This window comes from Macrobrachium rosenbergii, chromosome 43 (genome assembly GCF_040412425.1).
Source record: "Macrobrachium rosenbergii isolate ZJJX-2024 chromosome 43, ASM4041242v1, whole genome shotgun sequence".
NCBI classification, from domain to species: domain Eukaryota; kingdom Metazoa; phylum Arthropoda; class Malacostraca; order Decapoda; family Palaemonidae; genus Macrobrachium; species Macrobrachium rosenbergii.
The window spans coordinates 29059125-29079124 of NC_089783.1; the positions used below are offsets into that span (position 1 = coordinate 29059125).

Here is a 20000-nt window from a genome sequence, read left to right on the forward strand (position 1 = left end):
TATATATATATATATATATATATATATATACATATACATATACATATACATGCATCATCTACTTCTTGTTGAGATCACAGTTATAAATCTCATTTGGAAGATCGAGGAAGAGGGAGAGGCCTGCTAATTATGGCCCAAGTCCTAATCCCTAACGTCTCATTTTGCGTCGCTTCTCAAGCGAAGCGGCGCATATGATCCTGCAAGTCTAGTCCGCCAGATCATACCAAACTATGTCATTTTTGTTTTGCCTGTTTTTTCTTCTGCCTTTTTTTCATTTCTTATGGTTTATCTTGATAACGATTGTTTTTGTCTTCAGCGGCTGTAGTTGACCCTGGCGATATGCTAATTTCGACCTCCAGAGCGAAGTGGATGTTTGGTGCTTCCATGAAATTATTTTGGTTTTTGTTTCCCATTTAATATAACTGTTACGAAAACGGTTGTGGTGACGCATCAGGGAAGTCATTCTGAAATGTGTGAGAGTGAGAAGGTCATGTAACCTCAATTAGCATAGCAACACTTCCCACTGGTGAGTGAGAGAGAGAGAGAGAGAGAGAGAGAGAGAGAGAGAGAGAGAGAGACGTCGAAGGGGGGCGGGTGGGTGGTTAAACTCTGAATTATGCATTATTCACCAAGAGACGAGGCTAAAGCTAGTATTTCATTATTCCCGTCTGATTTCACTTTTCTGTTTAGGAGTTGTCGGAATCTACATAACGCTGAGATTGTGCCATCACGATTTAGCACACTAAGAAGTCTAATGTGGACCTCTGGTCTCTGCCCTTTCAATGCAACGAGAAACAGATTCCTATGTTTTTGGCATTTCAAAATACGAAAAGATCTTTACTTTGATATTTTCTCTCAAGCTGCCTCGTAACACCCAGTTGCTTACTCTTCCCACATGTACTCCGAGGACATCGGTAAGTCTTGGACTGAACGGGTCTTAGGCTATCCGTCTCTGCGGTCTCTCCTCTGCTCTCAAAAGAATCCTCCGAATGTTTTATGATCGTTTTTCTGACAAGATTTAAAATTACCAGGTCTGAAAAAAAGTTCTTATCTTCCTTGCATGTTTAGAGGTCAACGATTTTTCATTACTCTAAAGAGAATGACGATTTAAGGAAAGCTTTCGTCTATAACTTTTAACCTGTGAGCGAAGTGTCTGAGCCGCCTTTGAAATGAGAGGTAGAGGAAGACATTTTCAGCCCATATGCCAACGCCAGTGTTTTGTTATGCATAGTTTTCCCTTCGATCTTTATCAGACATCGTTTCTGGTCTTGTTCTTCACTCCTTCCTGCAATACAGCACTAAGTCCACCAAACCATTTCTAATCCGTTTCCTCAACATAAAAAAATGTCTTCGTTTGCTAAGGAAATACGTTCTCAAATAGTTTTCAGTTTGGAGTTTCACTCAGTACACACTGTCTAAAATAATCAGAAACTTACATTCTTCTTCCTCATCAGTGACACTCGTATTAGAAATCATGCAAAATCTAAATAATATTATGACTTACCAATGAAATCTTTTTATTAACCAAGAAAATCCACATATCGGAAAGTGGCCACCCCCCCAAAATAAACTTGAAGCTAGGAAGAAAGTAGATATACCTCTAACAACGAATACAGTAAAAAAAAAAAAAAAAAAACTGCGTATTAGCAGTGAGTATTCTAATTATTCAGATCAGTGAAGCAAAAAACAAAAAAAAAGAGAAAAAAAAGAAAAAACTATTCCTTAACGAGTCTTAGTTTGTGACCTTGTCAGAGGGCCATAAACATCAAGCATAAACTTTCGTAAGCACCAAGAGAAACAATAAATAAACATTAACAGCATCCTCAGCAAAAACAGAAACTATGGCCCTCTGACAAGGTCATAAACCAAGACGTGTTGAGGAATCCTTTTTTCTTTTTCTTTTTTTTTTTTGCTTCACTGATCTGAGTAATTAGAATACTACTGCTAATAAGCAGTTTTTTTTTTTACTGTATTTGTTGGTAGAGGTGCATCTGCTTTCTTTCTTGCTTCAAGTTTTTTTTCAGGCACTTTCCAATATGTGGATTTTCTTGGTTAAGAAAAAGATCTCGTTGGTAAGTCATATTTAGATTTTGCATGATTTCTTTGTTATATCTTGCCTATTCCTGTTCATGTCTTCAGTGATGTTATTAATACGGTGTCTGACTGCATCTAAATCTTGTCCAATTTCAATAGAAACCTTCCATAATAACTGGAATCTTACAGGATCTTGACACTTTTCTTGTCCTGTCTACTTTTTTCAAATCCTGCATCTAAACATTGTCGAATTTCAGTCCAAATCTTGCCTGATTATTTACTGAGATCTTACAGAATCTGGACACTTTTCATGTCCCGTCTGCGGTTTTCAAGACTTACCTAACTGGATTTGATCTTCCTTAGTTGTTACCCTAGTCAAATCTTGGGCAATGGTCTTTATACGCACTCAATACCACTCTGCATAAATTCTCAGGGCGAGCTGGCGCCTCAGTTACAAAATGTAAATGCAAATTTCCTCCTGAAATTGGATATAACCCTAAAAAATAAAAACGAAATACTTATGAATATTTTAATTTCTTTCTTTCCATCTGTATGGGAGCCTCAGTTACTATTAGATCGTTATTTTTTGTCATTTGCGAAAAACATTCCTAAAGCCCTCCTGATTACTGATGGCTTTCATCTGGTTATTTTTCGACTGTCTCATAAGAAGTGGTATTTGGTATCTCATATTTGCTAACGCCAAATGTTCAGTTGTCGTTTTATTATTTTGGAACTAACAAGATTAGAAAGAGTGGAACTGATCAGAACGTAAGCAGTTAAGCCCCATACTGCTATTTACATGATGAAAATAAACAGAAATAAATAGGTAGCTGAAAAGAAAAACTCTCCATAGAAGAACAATTGTGCATTTTTTCTCACCAGACCATATACTGAATCAAACTTCTTTTCGTTTTAATTCCAGAATCATATCCTCTTCTCCCTCTCGGTTCTCCTTTTTCTCTTCTTTTAACTCCTCTTCACTCATTCTTTTATATACAACCATTCATTCCACTCCTGTTCATGTAGCCCAGACATGTAAAGTAAAAAAAAAAATGAAAAATAAATAAAAGAACTCTGTTTACTTACCCTGCAGCGTTGCATGTTACCCGTAGCAGGTGGTGGAATCAAATGATGTGGAAGACACGTTGCTTAATCATGGTCCCCCCGCTGAGGACCAAGTGTTGTTTAACTCTTAAGTGTCAGCCTGACTTTTGCGCCGTTCCTTTCATGATTTATCTCGGTCATTTTTATACCTAGGCTTTATTACACTCTTATTATTTTTGTTGTTTATCATTATTATCGCTGAACTTTTATGTCGCTTGAAATGTTATCTCTTTGGTGTATTTTACAGTACTGCTCTCTCAAATGTCAGTCGAGAAAGATGTTACTGTAAAATAGACGCCATAGGCCCTTGTTTCAGATTCAGTTTTGTATGGAGTATACTGCTTCATTTGTGAATTCTTCGTGCTTCTTCATTTATGATCGGTAAACTAAGCGCTGCTTATGCAAATAGATATTGCTTTGCATATATGCATACGTATCACAACATTTTATATACGAGTATATCTACACACACACATACATATATATGTAAATACATACATACATATATAAATATATACTCGTATAAATACATATATATACACATACGTATAATGTATGTACATATATGTATGTATATATATATATATATATATATATATATATATATATATATATCTATATATATATATATATATATATATATATATATATATATATATATATAATCGCATCATGAGTCCCGTTTTACCGGCATGCGGACAAGTTTCGTTACATTTTAGGAGCAGACCCCCTAAGCACTTTTGATAAAACTCATTATGACTATGTTGACGAAAGGGGCAAATTAGAAGCTTGGTAAGTTTTTTTCACTATAGTGGGCTGCAGCTAGGATGGAGAAAAGCATAAGAAGAAGTTTCATTCCAAAATATTTTCTGAAACCAGAAGGGCAGCACATTCTAGGGTAAAAGTGCAGAAGAGCTGCACACGTTATTTCTGCAGGTCTCGGCCTGCTTGACAGCAGATCAAAGTCATATGACAACAGTGATATAGCCTAACCTAATCTATCCTAGGGCACTGTGCCCTGACCTGAACAGGGGGCATGAGGCTTCACCCGCTGGACCCTCACCTTACGTTATGCACAGGAGCAGGTGTGTATGTGTGTGTGTGTGTGTGTGTGTGTGTAACTATTCTGTGGTGTTATCCGTTCTGAAGCCATGAAAACAAAAACCTATTATGGCTTTATTGACTTGAGCAGTCAGTTGGGTACCAGTCAGTTAAACGACTGGGAATGCAGCCAAGGGTGAGAAGGGGATAGGGATGATAATTTGTCCCTAATATGACACATGACGCTTTTACACTTCTGAATATTAAGTAAAAAAAAAAATGTGGTAAACCCCACTGCCAGCCCCTGGAGCTTCTGTGGCAAACCCCACTGCCAATCCCTAGAAGCTCCAATCAGTCCAAGTGAGTACCGTGGCAGATCGGTGCAGCGCTTGGCTCACTTCTCATGTTTACCATATCCAGGGATATATCTGGGTCTGCCACCCACCGGAACACTTAGCTGTATGGTACCACCATCTGCCGAAGTTAAGAAAAAGGTCTTGAGAACGGAAAGTATATATATATATATATATATATATATATATATATATATATATATATATATATATATATATATATATATATATATATATATATATATATATATATATATATATATTATATATATATATTTATATATATATATATATATATATATATATATATATATATATATATATATATATATATATATATATAAAGGCAATGCCACAAAGGAAAGAGAAACGACGGAGTGGTGCTAAGCCTTTCGACTTACTGTTCTTTACCTAGCAGACTGATGGAAAGATAAAATCACTGACTTAATTACTAATTAGCTACCTTATATGTATTTTCTATGTATTCTTATATTTAATATATAGATATTTTTTGCGAAAATGTTCACTTTGCAAAAATTGTTACTGTTTGCCATAAGGAGATTTATTGAGTTGTACTTTTATAATGTATATAATCGGCTTATTCTTTCCACGGTCATTTTTTGGTGGTCAGTATCTTTTCCTGCATAATCATTTAATTGGCTTGTCCCTGCTTCCGAGCGGTTGGGCCTGATCTTTGGTAAAAGCTCTTAAATATATACCTCTGTTTTGGTAGGTCTACTAATTCTTCAATTGTATTGGAAACCAGGTACATATTTTCCTTTATAATCCCCATCTGTCATTTATACGAGCTTTCTTTGTAAACTTCTTGTTATATTTCTATCAGTCTGTTAAGTAAAGGACAGTAAGTCGAAATGCCTGGCACCACTCCATCGTTTCTCTTTCCATCGTGGCATTGCCTTTATTTATATGTTCATCACATTCCATATTTTTTTGTTTCAGTTATATATATATATATATATATATATATATATATATATATATATATATATATATATATATATATATATATATATATATATATATATATATATATATATATATATATATTTATATGTGTGTGTATATACTGTATATATATGTAAATATGTATGTATATATATATATATATATATATATATATATATATATATATATATATATATATATGTTCAAGATCATATCCCCAGCAATGATATGTCAAACACTCATCTGTCTTAACCTCTTATCTGAATTCTTTTATTGTTATCATCCATTCCTCACTTCGACAAGCATTGTTTGCACTCTAGTTTTGGGTCATGGATACATAAGAGATCCCTACTTTCTATTTTTCCCCCTAATGGTGCACATCTTGCCATATCGATACCCCTTAACACTTTTCTAAGTGTCCAGCTCTCTCTCTCTCTCCCCCCTCTCTCTCTCTCTCTCTCTCTCTCTCTCTCTCTCTCTCTCTCTCTCTCTCTCTCTCACACTTATACCTCAGCGATACTATAATTTTTGAGAATCTTTGATTAAGCTGGAATGCCGTAAGTAAATTCCCTACATACTGAGAGGGTTAAACATTTTTTGGATATTGTTCTTCTCTATTTAATTGGTTTATTTATAAGTGATTATACTTATCATGAAATAGAAGCAACATTTACGTAAATAACAAAATGATAGATAAATCTGTAAGAGAAACTTTTGCTTTTCATTCAACTCTAGATGTCCTTTTACTACACAAATTTTTTATACTTTAAAACTATCTATCTATCTACCTACCTATCTAATGCTTCAGGCTACGTGTCCTTTTCCTTTTCAAGAAGGAGCCCCAGGAGTGGCTATTATTCATATTGTTAAAAAGTATTTTTTGAAAACTATCATAGCTGTGACCTGCTACAGTCGGCCAAGCACTTAATTCTTTGCTTAATTCAGCTTAGAAGGAATTTTCCCTGGCCCTGTTACTAACACCGTTACACACACACACATATATATATATATATATATGTATATATATACATACATATAATATATATATATATATATGCATATATGCACACACATACATGTATATATATAAAATATATTCACCTTGTCTTTCTTTCCTTATCTCTATTTCTTTACACACACACACACACACACACACACACACACACACACACACACACATATATATATATATATATATATATATATATATATATATATATATATATATATAAATATATATATATATATATATATATATATATATATATATATATATATATATATATATATATATATATATATATATATATTTATATCTGTGTGTGTAAAGAGATAGAGATAGGGAAGGAGAGACAAGATAAATTTAGAATGTGGGCATATTTAGGTTAATCCAATAAATATCCCGTCTAGAATTTGTGCAAATGTGTCTTGGTGAATGACCTTTGAAACATCACCCCGGCTATCTCTCTTTCTCTCTCTCTCTCTGTTTACTTTCTCTAGCTCGGTATGGCAAATCCTTTTGTTTTTATGTTCATAAATTTTGAATCCCTTTTTCCATATTCATAGCTAGTTATTGATATTTTTCCTATATTCCCTTTGCCTCGTTATCATCCTTCTCTGTTTGCCTCCTTTCTCTATTCATTTTTTGTGTCAAAATTTCCATACAGTCGTCTCCTTTGAAGTTGTTCAACGCAGAATGTTGACTTGAGACCCCAGACCTAATCACGCAGTTTACCATCGTCTGGCTCCTTAAACATTCATGTAGCCGGAGGAATTTAGTTTGTTGCTAGGTTATAGAGACGAAAGAATTCGTTTGTCTTTATTTAAAGACCAAATGACGCTTCATTTGGAAGGTCAGTCTATTTTTGTCGCAGACTACGTTATAAAATGATCTATTTGAGGCGTGAGATAATGACATAATCATGCAAACAGGCATTAGTATGTTAACATAATTATTTCTGAGGGATTAATACATACTACGCATGCCGGCTCAAATTTAAACACACACACATATTATATATATATATATATATATATATATATATATATATATATATATATATACAGTATATATATATATATATATATATATATATATATATATATATATATATATATATATATATATATATATATATATATATATATATGCATATGCAAACAAGTCGTTTGCCGTAACTGGGTGGCATCAGAGATCAAAAAAAGACCACAGTTACTATCACATTCTTTCTTACACAAGTACAAAATTCCTCTTGCTGAAAGCTTTCATAACATTAGTCACTTATCATGCCTACAAGGGAGGCTCATCAGCACACTTTAAAACTCTCACACTGCGCCACTCACCTCTACTTTTCACGCATTCCCTACCTTCCTTGATATAGAGGCTCGTCCGTCTCACTGCCTCTCTCCATCAATCCAGCAGGTTTTAGGTTTAACTTTCCTCTTTGGAAGGACAATTACGAACTATACTCTCTCCACTAACCGGATCATACCGTTTTAACTCTCTGGGTCCTCTTCTCACCTACGCTAACCATTTTACCACTTTTGTGTATACACCTTTCATCCTTTGAATATTTCCTGTGTCACATATATTGCATAAACTATACTTTCACCAGGTTCAACCTTTTATCTTTTATTCACATTCACTTTCCTTCCATGATGGATACATGGTTCAACGATCATTTCATACAATATAAATTTATGTTCCAGAGTTTATTGCCTTGCTTCACTTATTTCTGTAAGTTTTCACATTAACACTGACTGAATCTGGACTTGGCCACATCGACACTGATGGTTTATACATTTTTTTGAGTACATATAAATGGTGTCTGCAATATTCTGTGTCTGACTTGGTAGTTTCTAGAACCCTCCACAGTTACTCCTGGAATATCTTCATCAAAAGAAACTCAAACCTGTAACCAGTACTTACAGTTATTGTCATTGTTACAGAGCTCAAACCCTTACGTGACATCCTGGGATACTGGCTAATCTATGCTAACTGCTGGTAACTGCTGGGAAGGTAGTTTCTTTCTCTCTTTATCGGGTTATAGTCTTGCAGACAGTGCATTAGCCTGGAGGGTGCTGGAAGAGCTAGAAATGTATGAAAATAAAGATACTTGATATGCATAGGAAATTTTAGGAAATTTGCATGATATGGAGCTGGCACGGAAACCCTTACAGTCCTTAGTAGGTCAAATGTAGAAAATAATTTATTGGCCAGTTATGAGAAACTTACTTTGATCAGTGTGAAATAACTGTAATGAAGATAGTTGGGTGATAGTAACATTCTCTTGCTATCTGAGGACAAAGGCAATCTTGAAGGTGTTAATTTATCAGGAAAAAGACAACTAGTTGGATGCTGGGTTAATGATTATCATTATGTGAAACAATTATGCATGCAAAAGGAAAATCTACCCAAAACAAACAAGACAGTGAACTTGTATACTCCAGATAATGAGGTCAATAACATTTTGATTTATGTCTTCTATACTAAACTTTAAGAGAAGACTAATAAGGTTAGAAGAAAAGACGTTCTTATTTGCACAGTAGCCTAGCAGACTATAATAGGCAATAGTATTTAACGATTTACGAAGTTCACTGGGTGCCACGTTATGCCTGTTATTGAGCAATAAATTCTAGCTAAAAGATATTAGGAAATTATGTTTCTGTAAATGTAAAAAAGAACTATTTCTTAAACCAATGAAACCTAAAAGTATTCCAAGTTCTAATGCTCTGTCGGTTCTGACGAAGGCAAAGCGATTACCTAGCCTGGGAGAAATCACGATGAGGTTCTAAACCCTATGCACACAACTGTATTCTTATCACTTTCGTCGTTGGAAGAGCTTTAGTGCCTTGTAGACTAGCACATTAAATGGATGTTGAGAGAAGAAATGATGTCATTGAAGTATGCAAGAATTATAAAGGAAGAAGCGCATTAGGCTCCAATTGCAGACCTAGAAGGAACAAATGGATAAGTCATGAAACCTACTGCCGATTTCATAAATCATGAAACGCAGAGAAAGATGAAGAGTATCTTTATAAAAGGGGGTCATTTAGTCCAAGATTTGTACCCAACTGGTTACTGCAAGGACAAACAAGGCGTGGGAGACTAAGGATTCTGATCATGAAACTTCCTTGACTGAAATTGGGTGGCACGTGTAGCGGATATGTGGCGAGACTTCGTTCAGATATTATATATACCTTTGGAAAAAAGTAGACGTTACTGAGGTGAAGTATTCATTATGAATGTAGAATTTATGAGGTGCATTTGAATGTTTTTTGTTGTTATTGGTTGCAAATATTTGGAACAATTTTTAGGGTTAAATTAAACCCTTTCACTGTGAGGGTTAGATGGGTGAGAGATGTAGACACACTATGATGTAGTAAGAAAGATAATATAGTTGAAAAATGGATCAGGGTTTTGAGGTGGTGTGGTCTTGTAGAAAGTATGCGAGACAATAGATTGGTCAAGACGCTAGGGTGAGAGGGGCAGAAACGTTAGAACAAGAGGGTCATTATATCTAGAAAGCACGAGAGTCCGTCCAAGATAAAGGTGAACGAGCATTCTCTGTAGGTGTGTGAAGCAGATGATAACAAAGATGCCTTATCCAGTTATTATTATTATTATTATTATTATTATTATTATTATTATTGGAGAAAAAAATTCAGCTTTGTAAAGGTACATATATTTAAAGATAGATCCGTACAGATCTATCTTTAAATACATGTACATTTACATAACTGTGGATTTGTTTCTCCATTTGAAGACACACGCTACTATGAGTGTTTTTTAAGTTATTTTTATCATTATTGACGGTACTGCAGTATAAGGCTAGTCAGCCCTGGTTTGACGATGGCAACTCTAAACATGCTGTTAATAACAGTAATTTTTTTTTTATACACGGAAAAACATGCATATTCATTATACCATCATTTACTACCATTTTCATTTCTCACTCCTTTTGTCTTTACAGGATGTTACGTTTTTGGACACTGGCGCCCCTGTTGGCCCTTGCTCTAGGAGCTCCCGCAGGTGGTAAGTGATTTATCTTTTCATTTTCTTGAATGGGAATAGCGAACGTCAGAGAGTGACGCTTCTCTCCTTTTTGTCAATGACGACCGTGAATGGAAGGCACTGCAGCTTGAAATATGGACGAAATTACCCCCAAGTTACTCAAAGGGATTTTTTAATGTTCTGAACTACGCGAGAGCGCCTTTCATCTCAAGCCTGTCTTGGTGTTTGGTCATATGCAAATGTGTATAGTGTATACACTTTAAGTATGCATCTATAATGCACATGCAGATCTGCATACTCTGAGTGCATGAACGAAGAAACTACAGGTGCACATGATATGTGGTGTTTCTATAAGCCAACCAATTCAAGGAGACTAATAAGAGGCTCCTCCTACTTCTGCATGTTCTGCTTCTTCTCTGCGAAAGAGCTGATCAGATTCTCCTTTAATCTTTTTAACTCGATATAAAATAAGAAGAAAGAAGTAAGAAAGAAAACAACAAATAACCTAAAAAAGAAGAAATAAATATACCCCATCCTACAGGGTGTCTCACTGGTCCCCGAGAGGCGAATTTAAATTTGACGAGTTAGTTAAATGATGCGGACAAGGAGACGCGACCAGCCAAAATCGTGTGAGTCAAGCCACGTCACCAGACGTTTGAAGCCGTTGTCAACCAGTCAACCGTCACATTAAAGCTCATTATAATAGCCACACACGACCCGTGTGAAAGGGCTGGCTCTCATTTTAAAGGGATGTCAAACCTCGGACCTTCGTGCCAGGCTCAGTGTTCCCTCGACGTTCGGGACTGACGGATCAGGGACACGAGATCTCCTCCTCCTTCTCCTCCCTGTACTCTTCCCGTTCCTCCCTCGTCAGGAGATCAGACTACCGTTCTTCAATTCAACAGGCGATTACCGTTCTTCCTTCGCCAGGAGATTGGGGTATCTTTCTTCCCTCGTCAGGAGATTACCGTTCTTCCCTCGCCAGGAGATTGGGCTACCTGTCTTCCCTAATCGGATTAACGTCCTTCCCTTGTCAGGAGACTGGGCTATCTTTCTTCCCTCGTCAGATTACTGTTTTCGCTTATTTTTTCCCATTTATTTTCATTCCAGTACTTGCTAAATTCATAACAATACATTGTGCAGAAGATTTCAAGTTTTGTTCGCTGGTAGTTCTTTGTGGATTATAAACATCCAGTCTTAAGGGAAAGAACTGAACGGAAATGAACCCATGCTACCTTAATCATTAATAACTTTACTGAATTTTTTCGTCTTATTTATGTAGATATCTAAGTTTCTAGCCTGCTTTAATAGACCGCAAATATTTCCAGCATCGGGATTAGGAAAATATTTTTTTTTATCTGCGTAACGTCCATTGCCTTCTATTTCTTTCAAATCAGACTGGCGCATATTATTCCAGTCTCCATTCTCGAGTAACTGCGGTAGCATCAGTCGTTAATCATGCCTGTAGGCAGTCAAAAATTAAATATGGCCTCGTTATTGGTAAGCATTTCCGTATATATTCTGGCGACCGTCGCTCTTAGTAAACCACATCTAGAGGCCTCCTGCCCGCCTCCTCCCAGCCCAGATAACTCATCTGTCACTCTCCTATTTGGAGGAAGAGCCGCCATCATCACCTGCGGAAACTCAACCCAAAGAATGGCCCTTTGCGTCGACGGTTCCTGGACCTCGAGTGTTTCCTGCAGCGACGAAAAAACGCGGGAAGTACCGTTGCTTCCGAAAAGAGCTAAGCGGAACACCGGGAAATACCACGAATTGAGAAAACGCGTCAAAATCCAGCGCCAACTCCGAGCGGGCCTCTTGGAGACTTCGATAGACGACACCACGCCCACTATCTTTCGCGCACACCCATCAGGCAACGTCTACCTACCGTGTCGGGTCGAGAATCTGGGTGCCCACTCCGTCATCTGGAGTAGAGCGAAAGACGGAAGTGTCTTAGCTATTGACACCCTCGTGTACATTCCTGACAAACGCATATCGGCAATTTACGAAGAGCAAACGCAGACCTGGTTCCTGGGGATACACTCGGCGAGGGAAAGGGACGACGGGAAGTACGTCTGTAAAGTGACCACGAGGGTGCCTTTGGAGAGGACCCTGACTCTGCAGATCATTCCTCCCGATGAGCCTCTTCACGGACCTATTCGGTTAGGTATGGTGTCGCAGGGCTGAGAAACATTTTGGAAGGGAGGGGGTTGACCTTTTAGATATAAGACAACTAATAGTAAGAGCTTAGGTATCAGAAACCCTCATAGATATTCTAACAATTTTGATAGCTTGTTTACAAAAGGTAGAGCATTAGTATTTGAGCTAATATGAGTTACAGATGGTTATAGTTTTGTATATGACATCTGGAGAAAAGGGTTGGCACTTTAAATGATGCAATTCCGAAGTAAATAACTTTGTAGATAACACTTTCCCTAAGATACTAAAGATACTAATAGCTTGAAACGTATAGTGTAATATTTTCGAAACAACCCAGAAATCGTATGGTACAGCTCAGGGAGAACCGACATTTTTATCATCCAAGAGCCAGAAACACAAGTATTCTTAAAGAATAGTCTGCTAAATATGAATAGTAAGTAAATCTGATTACTCATAAAGGCTAACATTTTCGAAAATACCTCACAATTCTGTTCACTTCCTTTGTTTAAAGAGGAATTATAAGGCTTTGCATGAACTTGTTTTTCAAAACCGAGATAAGGTGTCAACAGATATGTACAGTCAGAGCGGCTGTGTAAAAGTTAAACCAGTTCCGATTTCTTTATAGTCATTTTCACTGTAGGAAGATGTATCTTTATAACAGAACTTCTCATAAAACTAGGACCTATAACGAGGCAGAAAGAAAGAGAAAGAAGGTAATTATATAAATAAGTTGCCAGAGAAAGCATTTTTTACCTTGCGGCTTCTTGACGTTACAGAAATCTTAGTGCTTTCGAAACATGACTGAAAGACCTCTGCCCCTGAGTGCATGTATGTCTGTCTAGTAACACGATCTTCTCTTCCAAACAGAGGACCACGACCTCAACTTCGTCGTGAAGAATCTCACAGCTCTCTGGGAAGAGGTCAGCGATATCCGCCAAGAAATAGTTCGCCATTTACACGAAGGACACAAAGAGGATAATCATGACGAGGTCAGTAGGTAATAAATTGCCGTAGAGGACGCTGGGTACCATTAGCCGTGGGCCTTGCAGTGTTACTGTATATCCATGTCACACACACACACATACCAACTCGAACACATTATTTAATTTGAATTTTGCTCATTGAGTAAGCAGAACTCTTTCTCTCTTGTTCTTTGTGTAAGCAGAAATCTCTCTCTCTCCCCCTCTCTTATTAAAAATTGTTTGTTTATCTGCTTGGTCGTTCGTATCTCCCATAATTTTCAGCCTTCATATCTTTCATTAGTGATTTATGACCGCATTACTATGTATTTGTTGTTTTAATTATCTGAAATAATCCGTACTAACACAATTTTAATTAAATATTAATAAAATTAACTATATTTCATTCCTCCCAACCAAATTATTTTTATTGATCATTCACAGGCGGATTTCAGTATTTATTAAACCCAAGTTACAATTTTCGGTCGTGATTCTAATGATAGATGATAGACAACTGATGTTAAACAACTCAAAGTTCTTATTCATAAAGTTTTAATTGTCAACAGAACGCTAACGAGGCGGAGCAGTTTAGCTCCGATTAGCGTCAATTCCTAAAAGATCCTCTGGGTCCCTCTTTGATGAGGTGACTGTCAGTGAATTAGGTAACTTTACTGTTTTCATCTTGGGGATAATTTTAGCTATAATTTGTCTAAAACCTCGCAGAGTTTTGGTTTGTCATTCGTGATAAATATGACTCACGGAAATTTGTAAAAAATAAAGTTTTAATGTATTTATAGGGATAACTGTGACTCAGTTTTGCCTGACAAAAATACTTTTAGTATTTTCTTCATAGTAACTGTGACTGGCCTGCATAACACCATTTCCTACATGAGAATTATGACTGTTTTTATAATTTGCACAAAAAGGAATTTTAGTGTTCTGTTCATGATAATTGTAACTGGTTCCTATACCTTGCGTGAACACAGAAGTTTAGTATTCCCTCCATGATAATTATGACTGTTATTATGGCTGGCGCAAATAAAGTACGTCACTATTTTTCCATGATGCTACAACTTGCACAAATAATGTATTTTAGTATTTTTCCATGATAATTGTGACTGCTATTACAACTAGCCAAAATGAAATATTTTTTATTTACATTATTTTAATTATGACTGATACAAAGCAGAGTTTAATTGTTTTCAGGGTGATAACTGTGATTAACAAAGACATATCCTAGCAATGACATATTCTAACTGTGACATTTCCTGAAAATGACATATCCTAACTATGGCATATCCGAACAATGACATACCCTAACTATGGCATGTCTCAACAATGACATATCCTAACTATACCATATCTTGCAATGACATATCCTAACTATGGCATATCCTAACAATGACATGCTCTAACTATGGAATATCCTAACTATGGCATATCTTAACTGTGGCTTATTCTAACAATGACACACCCTAACTATGACATGTCCCAACAATGACATATCCTAACTATGCCATATCTTGACAATGACATATCCTAACTATACCATATCCTGACAATGACATATCCTAACTATGGCATATCCTAACAATGACATATCCTAATTATGACATATCCTAACTATGACACATCTTAACAATGACATGTTCTAACTATGGCATATCCTGACGATGACTTATCCTAACTATGGCTTATTCTAACAAAGACATACCCTAACTACGACAAATCCAAACAATGACATATCATAACTATAACATATCTTGACAATGATATATCCTAACTATGGCATGTCCTAACAATGACTTATCCTAATTATGACTTAACCTAAATACGGTATATCTTAACAATGACATGTCCTAACTATGACATGTCCTGACAATGACATATCTTAACTATGGCGTATTCTAACAATGACATACCCAAACTATGACACATCCAAACAATGACATATCATAACTATGACATAACTTGACAATGATATATCCTAACCATGGCATATGTCTAACAATGCCATATCCTGACTATGAAATATCTTAACAATGACATATCCTAACAATGAAATATCCTAACTATGACATATCCTAACAACGACATATCCTGACAACGGCATATCCTAACTATGACATATCTAAACAAGACAGGAAAGAATAAGCTTTTCCCGTTGTAATTACTTCAACTCCCACTACAACATGAGCTTTCTTACGAACTCCTCCGAAAGATCGAACACTCATCACAATTTGCTTTACAGGTCGTGAGAGAAGTTGAAGGCCTTCATCACGAACACCACGTCCACCACCTTCACCACCCTCACGTTGGACACAACGATCACCACAGCGACGAACTTTTGATGTGAGATTGCTCTTTCTTTCTCTCCATATATATACATATACACACACAAATATATATACATATATATATATATATATATATATATATATATATATATATATATATATATATATGTGTGTGTATACATATATATATATATATATATATATATATATATATATATATATATATATATATATATATATATTTCTTGTGTGTTTGAATATTTTGCCTTTCTAAATATTTAGAAATTTCGTGAACTGTATGCATAGGCTTCTATTCACATCCTTTTAAACAAATGAAAAATATTTTCTGGTGTCACAATTACAGCAAGAGGGTCTGCCCCTTTTTCCTCTTTATCCGGACTCTTATTTCGCTTTTCCTTCACTTCTTACTAAACTGATGTCTCCCTTCTATATTATCTGGGAAATTAGTTTTAGTCTTTAGTCTATCCAGTCTTAGTTCATTTGTCATTTGATCATTTTCTGTGATTCCAATAATAGGAATCAATGAACATTTATAACAGAAAGGTACCTGACTATTTGTTGCTAAAGTCGAAAATAGATAATCCCTTCCATCGAAACCTGAATAGCGCGATTGCTCTTCATGTGGAGCAAAATTAATAAAAATGATTTATAGCAGGATAAAAACTTCGAAACCTTCCAGTGCCAAGTATAATTGTTAATCTAATTTTATCGTTTTTCTATAACGTTATATGGTTTTATGGGTGCGGAATATGTTTGTAAAATATACATGGACTTTTGTGAAGATATTTTTCATTTTTTAGCCAAAATTATTTAAACCTGGCGTCAGTGACTACAAGTATTGTGGTGCCAGTTTACGTAAATAAATCAGTCAGTCAGTGGACTGGTCCAACGCAGTCCAGTGTAGCACTATTGGAACAAAATGTCATACCACATCTAAGGCTTATCGTCCTTTTCTCCTTCATTTGCTCTTCTAATATATTTCAGGCATCGAAAAATCTCTTTCCTTTTTTAGGTTCTGCAGTCTTAAGCATCCTTTACAAATTCATCTTCTTAAATACTCTCCTATGGCATCCTAATCGCCATGTTCCTAACTGTACTTGCTCCTTTGCTTCCTTACCGTGTACCTCAAGCATTGTTTTGCTCATTGCTCAATCCTCTGCTCTACATTTCACACTTCAAATTTTCCACATCTTCATCAGCTGTCAAAACCAGGTCATCTGCAGACATCAGCAATCCCTTTAACACATCTGCGTCTTCCCCAGCTGTTAACACCAGATCATCTACACAGGGCAGCAATTCCTTGAACATTTCTGCATCTAATTCAGCTGTTAACACCAGTTCATCTGCAGGACTCAGCTGTTAACACTAGGTCATCTACAGATAACTGCAATTCCTTAAACATTTTTTCAGCTTCCTCAGTTGTTAGCATGAGTTCATCTGCAGACCTCAGCTGTTAACACTACGTCATCTATAGATAGCAGTATTCATTTCTGTATCTTATTCAGCTGTTAATGCCAGGTCATTTGCAGACAGCAGCAATTACTTTAACATTTCTGCATCTTCCTCAACTGTTAACACCAGTTCATCTGCAGACCTCAGCTGTAAACACTACATCATCTATAGATAGCAGTATTCATTTCTGTATCTTACTCAGCTGTTAATGCCAGGTCATTTGCAGACATCAGCAATTACTTTAACATTCCTGCATCTTCCTCAACTGTTAACATCATGGCCTCTACAGACAGCAGCAATTACTTGAACATTACTGTATTTTCCTCAACTGTCATCACTAGGTTATCTTCAAACAGCAGCAATTACCAAAAATTTTCTGCCTCTTACTCAGATGTTAATGCCAGGTCATTTGTAGACAGCAGCAATTATTTTAACATTTCTGCATCTTCCTCCTCAGCTGTTAACACCAGGGCTTCTACAGACAGTAGCAATTACTTAAACATTACATCTTCCTCAGATGTTAACACTAGGTTATCTTCAAACAGCAGCAATTACCAAAACATTTCTGCCTCTTACTCAGCTGTTAATGCCAGGTCATTTGTAGACAGCAGCAATTACTTTAACATTTCTGCACCTTCCTCAGCTGTTAACACCAGGGCTTCTACAGACAGCAGTAATTACTTAAACATTATAACATCTTCCTCAGCTGTTAACACTAGGTCTTTTACAAACCTCAGCTGTTAACACTAGGTCATTTAAGGTCTTCTACAAGCAGCAGAAATTATTACTTAAATATTTCTGCATCTTTCACAGCTGTAAACACCAGGTCATGTACAGACAGTCCTCCTAGGGGGCCTATCCCTCTCTGCACCCTTTCACATAAGGCAAATATCCCTCTCTGAACTCCATTGTAGCTTCCTCTAGACGCATAGCAAAATGAATCAGAAATTTAACCTGATAACAACACAGAAATCAATTCCTTACAGGCACCTGGAAGGGGTCCATGGACACATTGATAACCACACAGCGGGACAGCCCGTTCACGGACACCTTCACGGACACGGTCCTTCTCATGATCATGTGCATGGACCACCAAAGGCAGGGGGTCATGATGATGATGATGATGACAGTCATGAAGGTGATGATGATGATCATGATGATGATGGTCATGATCATGATGATCATGATCACGATGATCATGATCACGATGAGGTAAGCACTGTGTCTCCCTGTCTCCTCTCATCTTTCACTTAGAAATATCCTCAGTGGTGTAAAGTGTAGATTAAATAAAAAAAAAAAAATAATAATTAAATGAATGCCGATGGGAAAATCAAGAAATGAACAAGGCGATAAGGTACGGAATAAACAGGTAGTAAACTCGCAGATAAACAAGTTTCTGGCTATTTGCTCTTAATAACATAAACACAAACAGACACGCACGCGCACACACACACGCGCATGCACGCGCGATCCGTTAAAAGACACGTTAAAAGGCACACCGTTGATTAACATTTCGTTATTGTTGGTCATAGATATCTCCTTCTATCATTTTCACATAATGGAAAAGTCATCCACATCTCGGCTGCTTTGTTTACGTTAATTCTTTTCCTTTTCCTCTTCCTCTTGTAGCGTACAGGCCACCGGGTCCTCCACCCCAACCCTGACGAGCACGATGCTCACGGCCTTCACTCGCACGAAGACGAACACGAGTACGGCCACGAGCACGACCATGACCACGTTTCTGATGACGTCGACCGCCACGGTCACCACGATCACGACGACCACAGCCAAGGCGACAGACATGGTGGTCACGGAGGTCCTCCAAGTCGACCAGGAGCTCCCGGTGCTCCTGGTGCCCCAGGGATGGTGCGACCGGGCTTGGCGCCTCTTCCAGGCAGCCTCAGGTCTGGAAGGCATCCCAGTGACTCCTGGATGCACGCGTCGTGCACTCTGAAGCCCAATATAGATGTGCCCACTTCCAACGTCCATGGTTCAGTCATCATCTCTCAAAGGGTAAGGTGATGAGTTGAATTCATTTTGAATGCTGAATATCCTCCCGGGTGAATGATGTCGTTGGAGAAGTTTCGTTTTGACTTCAGGAGGTATTGGATCATTAATTTCTTTCCAAACACGAGTGATGCATGAATGAATTAAATGATTAGAACAGGCAGCAACAAATATGTAAGCGAATGAATGAATGAATGAATCTTTGTCATTAAGGTGAATGGGTGAAATATTTTTCTATTTTTAACTGCTAAGGGTGTATTGACGGATGATTTGATGCTCTCATCTAGCTCACATTGTACAGGAAGAGGGTGGGGGTAATTTGGACGGGTCAGAGGAAACCAGAGTGGGACTTGATCGCTCCTCAGAGGCTGGAGAAAGTTTCAGGCTAGGAAGTGCAGGACAGTACGAAGTCGAGCAACCTTATTTTACTAATCTCAACAGAATAAATTTGGGAAGGAATAACCTGACAGGTGTTACAGGGCTACCCTTGAGTAAGGACTCTCTCTTTCAACTTGATAGAGCAGGAGCCGAAATAGCACCTCCAAAAGAGACGTGTGGAACAAGGAGAAGCTAGGTGTGATATTCTTAACGA

The 20000-nt window shown here is 37.0% G+C and overlaps 1 protein-coding gene across 2 annotated transcripts in view; it reads left to right on the forward strand.

Moving 5' to 3' along the window:
* Positions 1-20000, forward strand: part of LOC136828703 (uncharacterized) — a 40247-nt gene that overhangs the window by 16056 nt on the left and 4191 nt on the right. Inside the window, exons 2-6 of one of the 2 annotated variants that reach the window (XM_067086835.1) lie at positions 10472-10533; positions 13540-13661; positions 15883-15983; positions 18388-18613; positions 19031-19414. In XM_067086835.1, the coding sequence (XP_066942936.1) occupies positions 10472-10533; positions 13540-13661; positions 15883-15983; positions 18388-18613; positions 19031-19414 (895 nt within the window). Of the gene's footprint in view, positions 1-10471; positions 12680-13539; positions 13662-15882; positions 15984-18387; positions 18614-19030; positions 19415-20000 lie in introns of those variants that run through there. The other variant, XM_067086834.1, reaches the window with a different exon arrangement.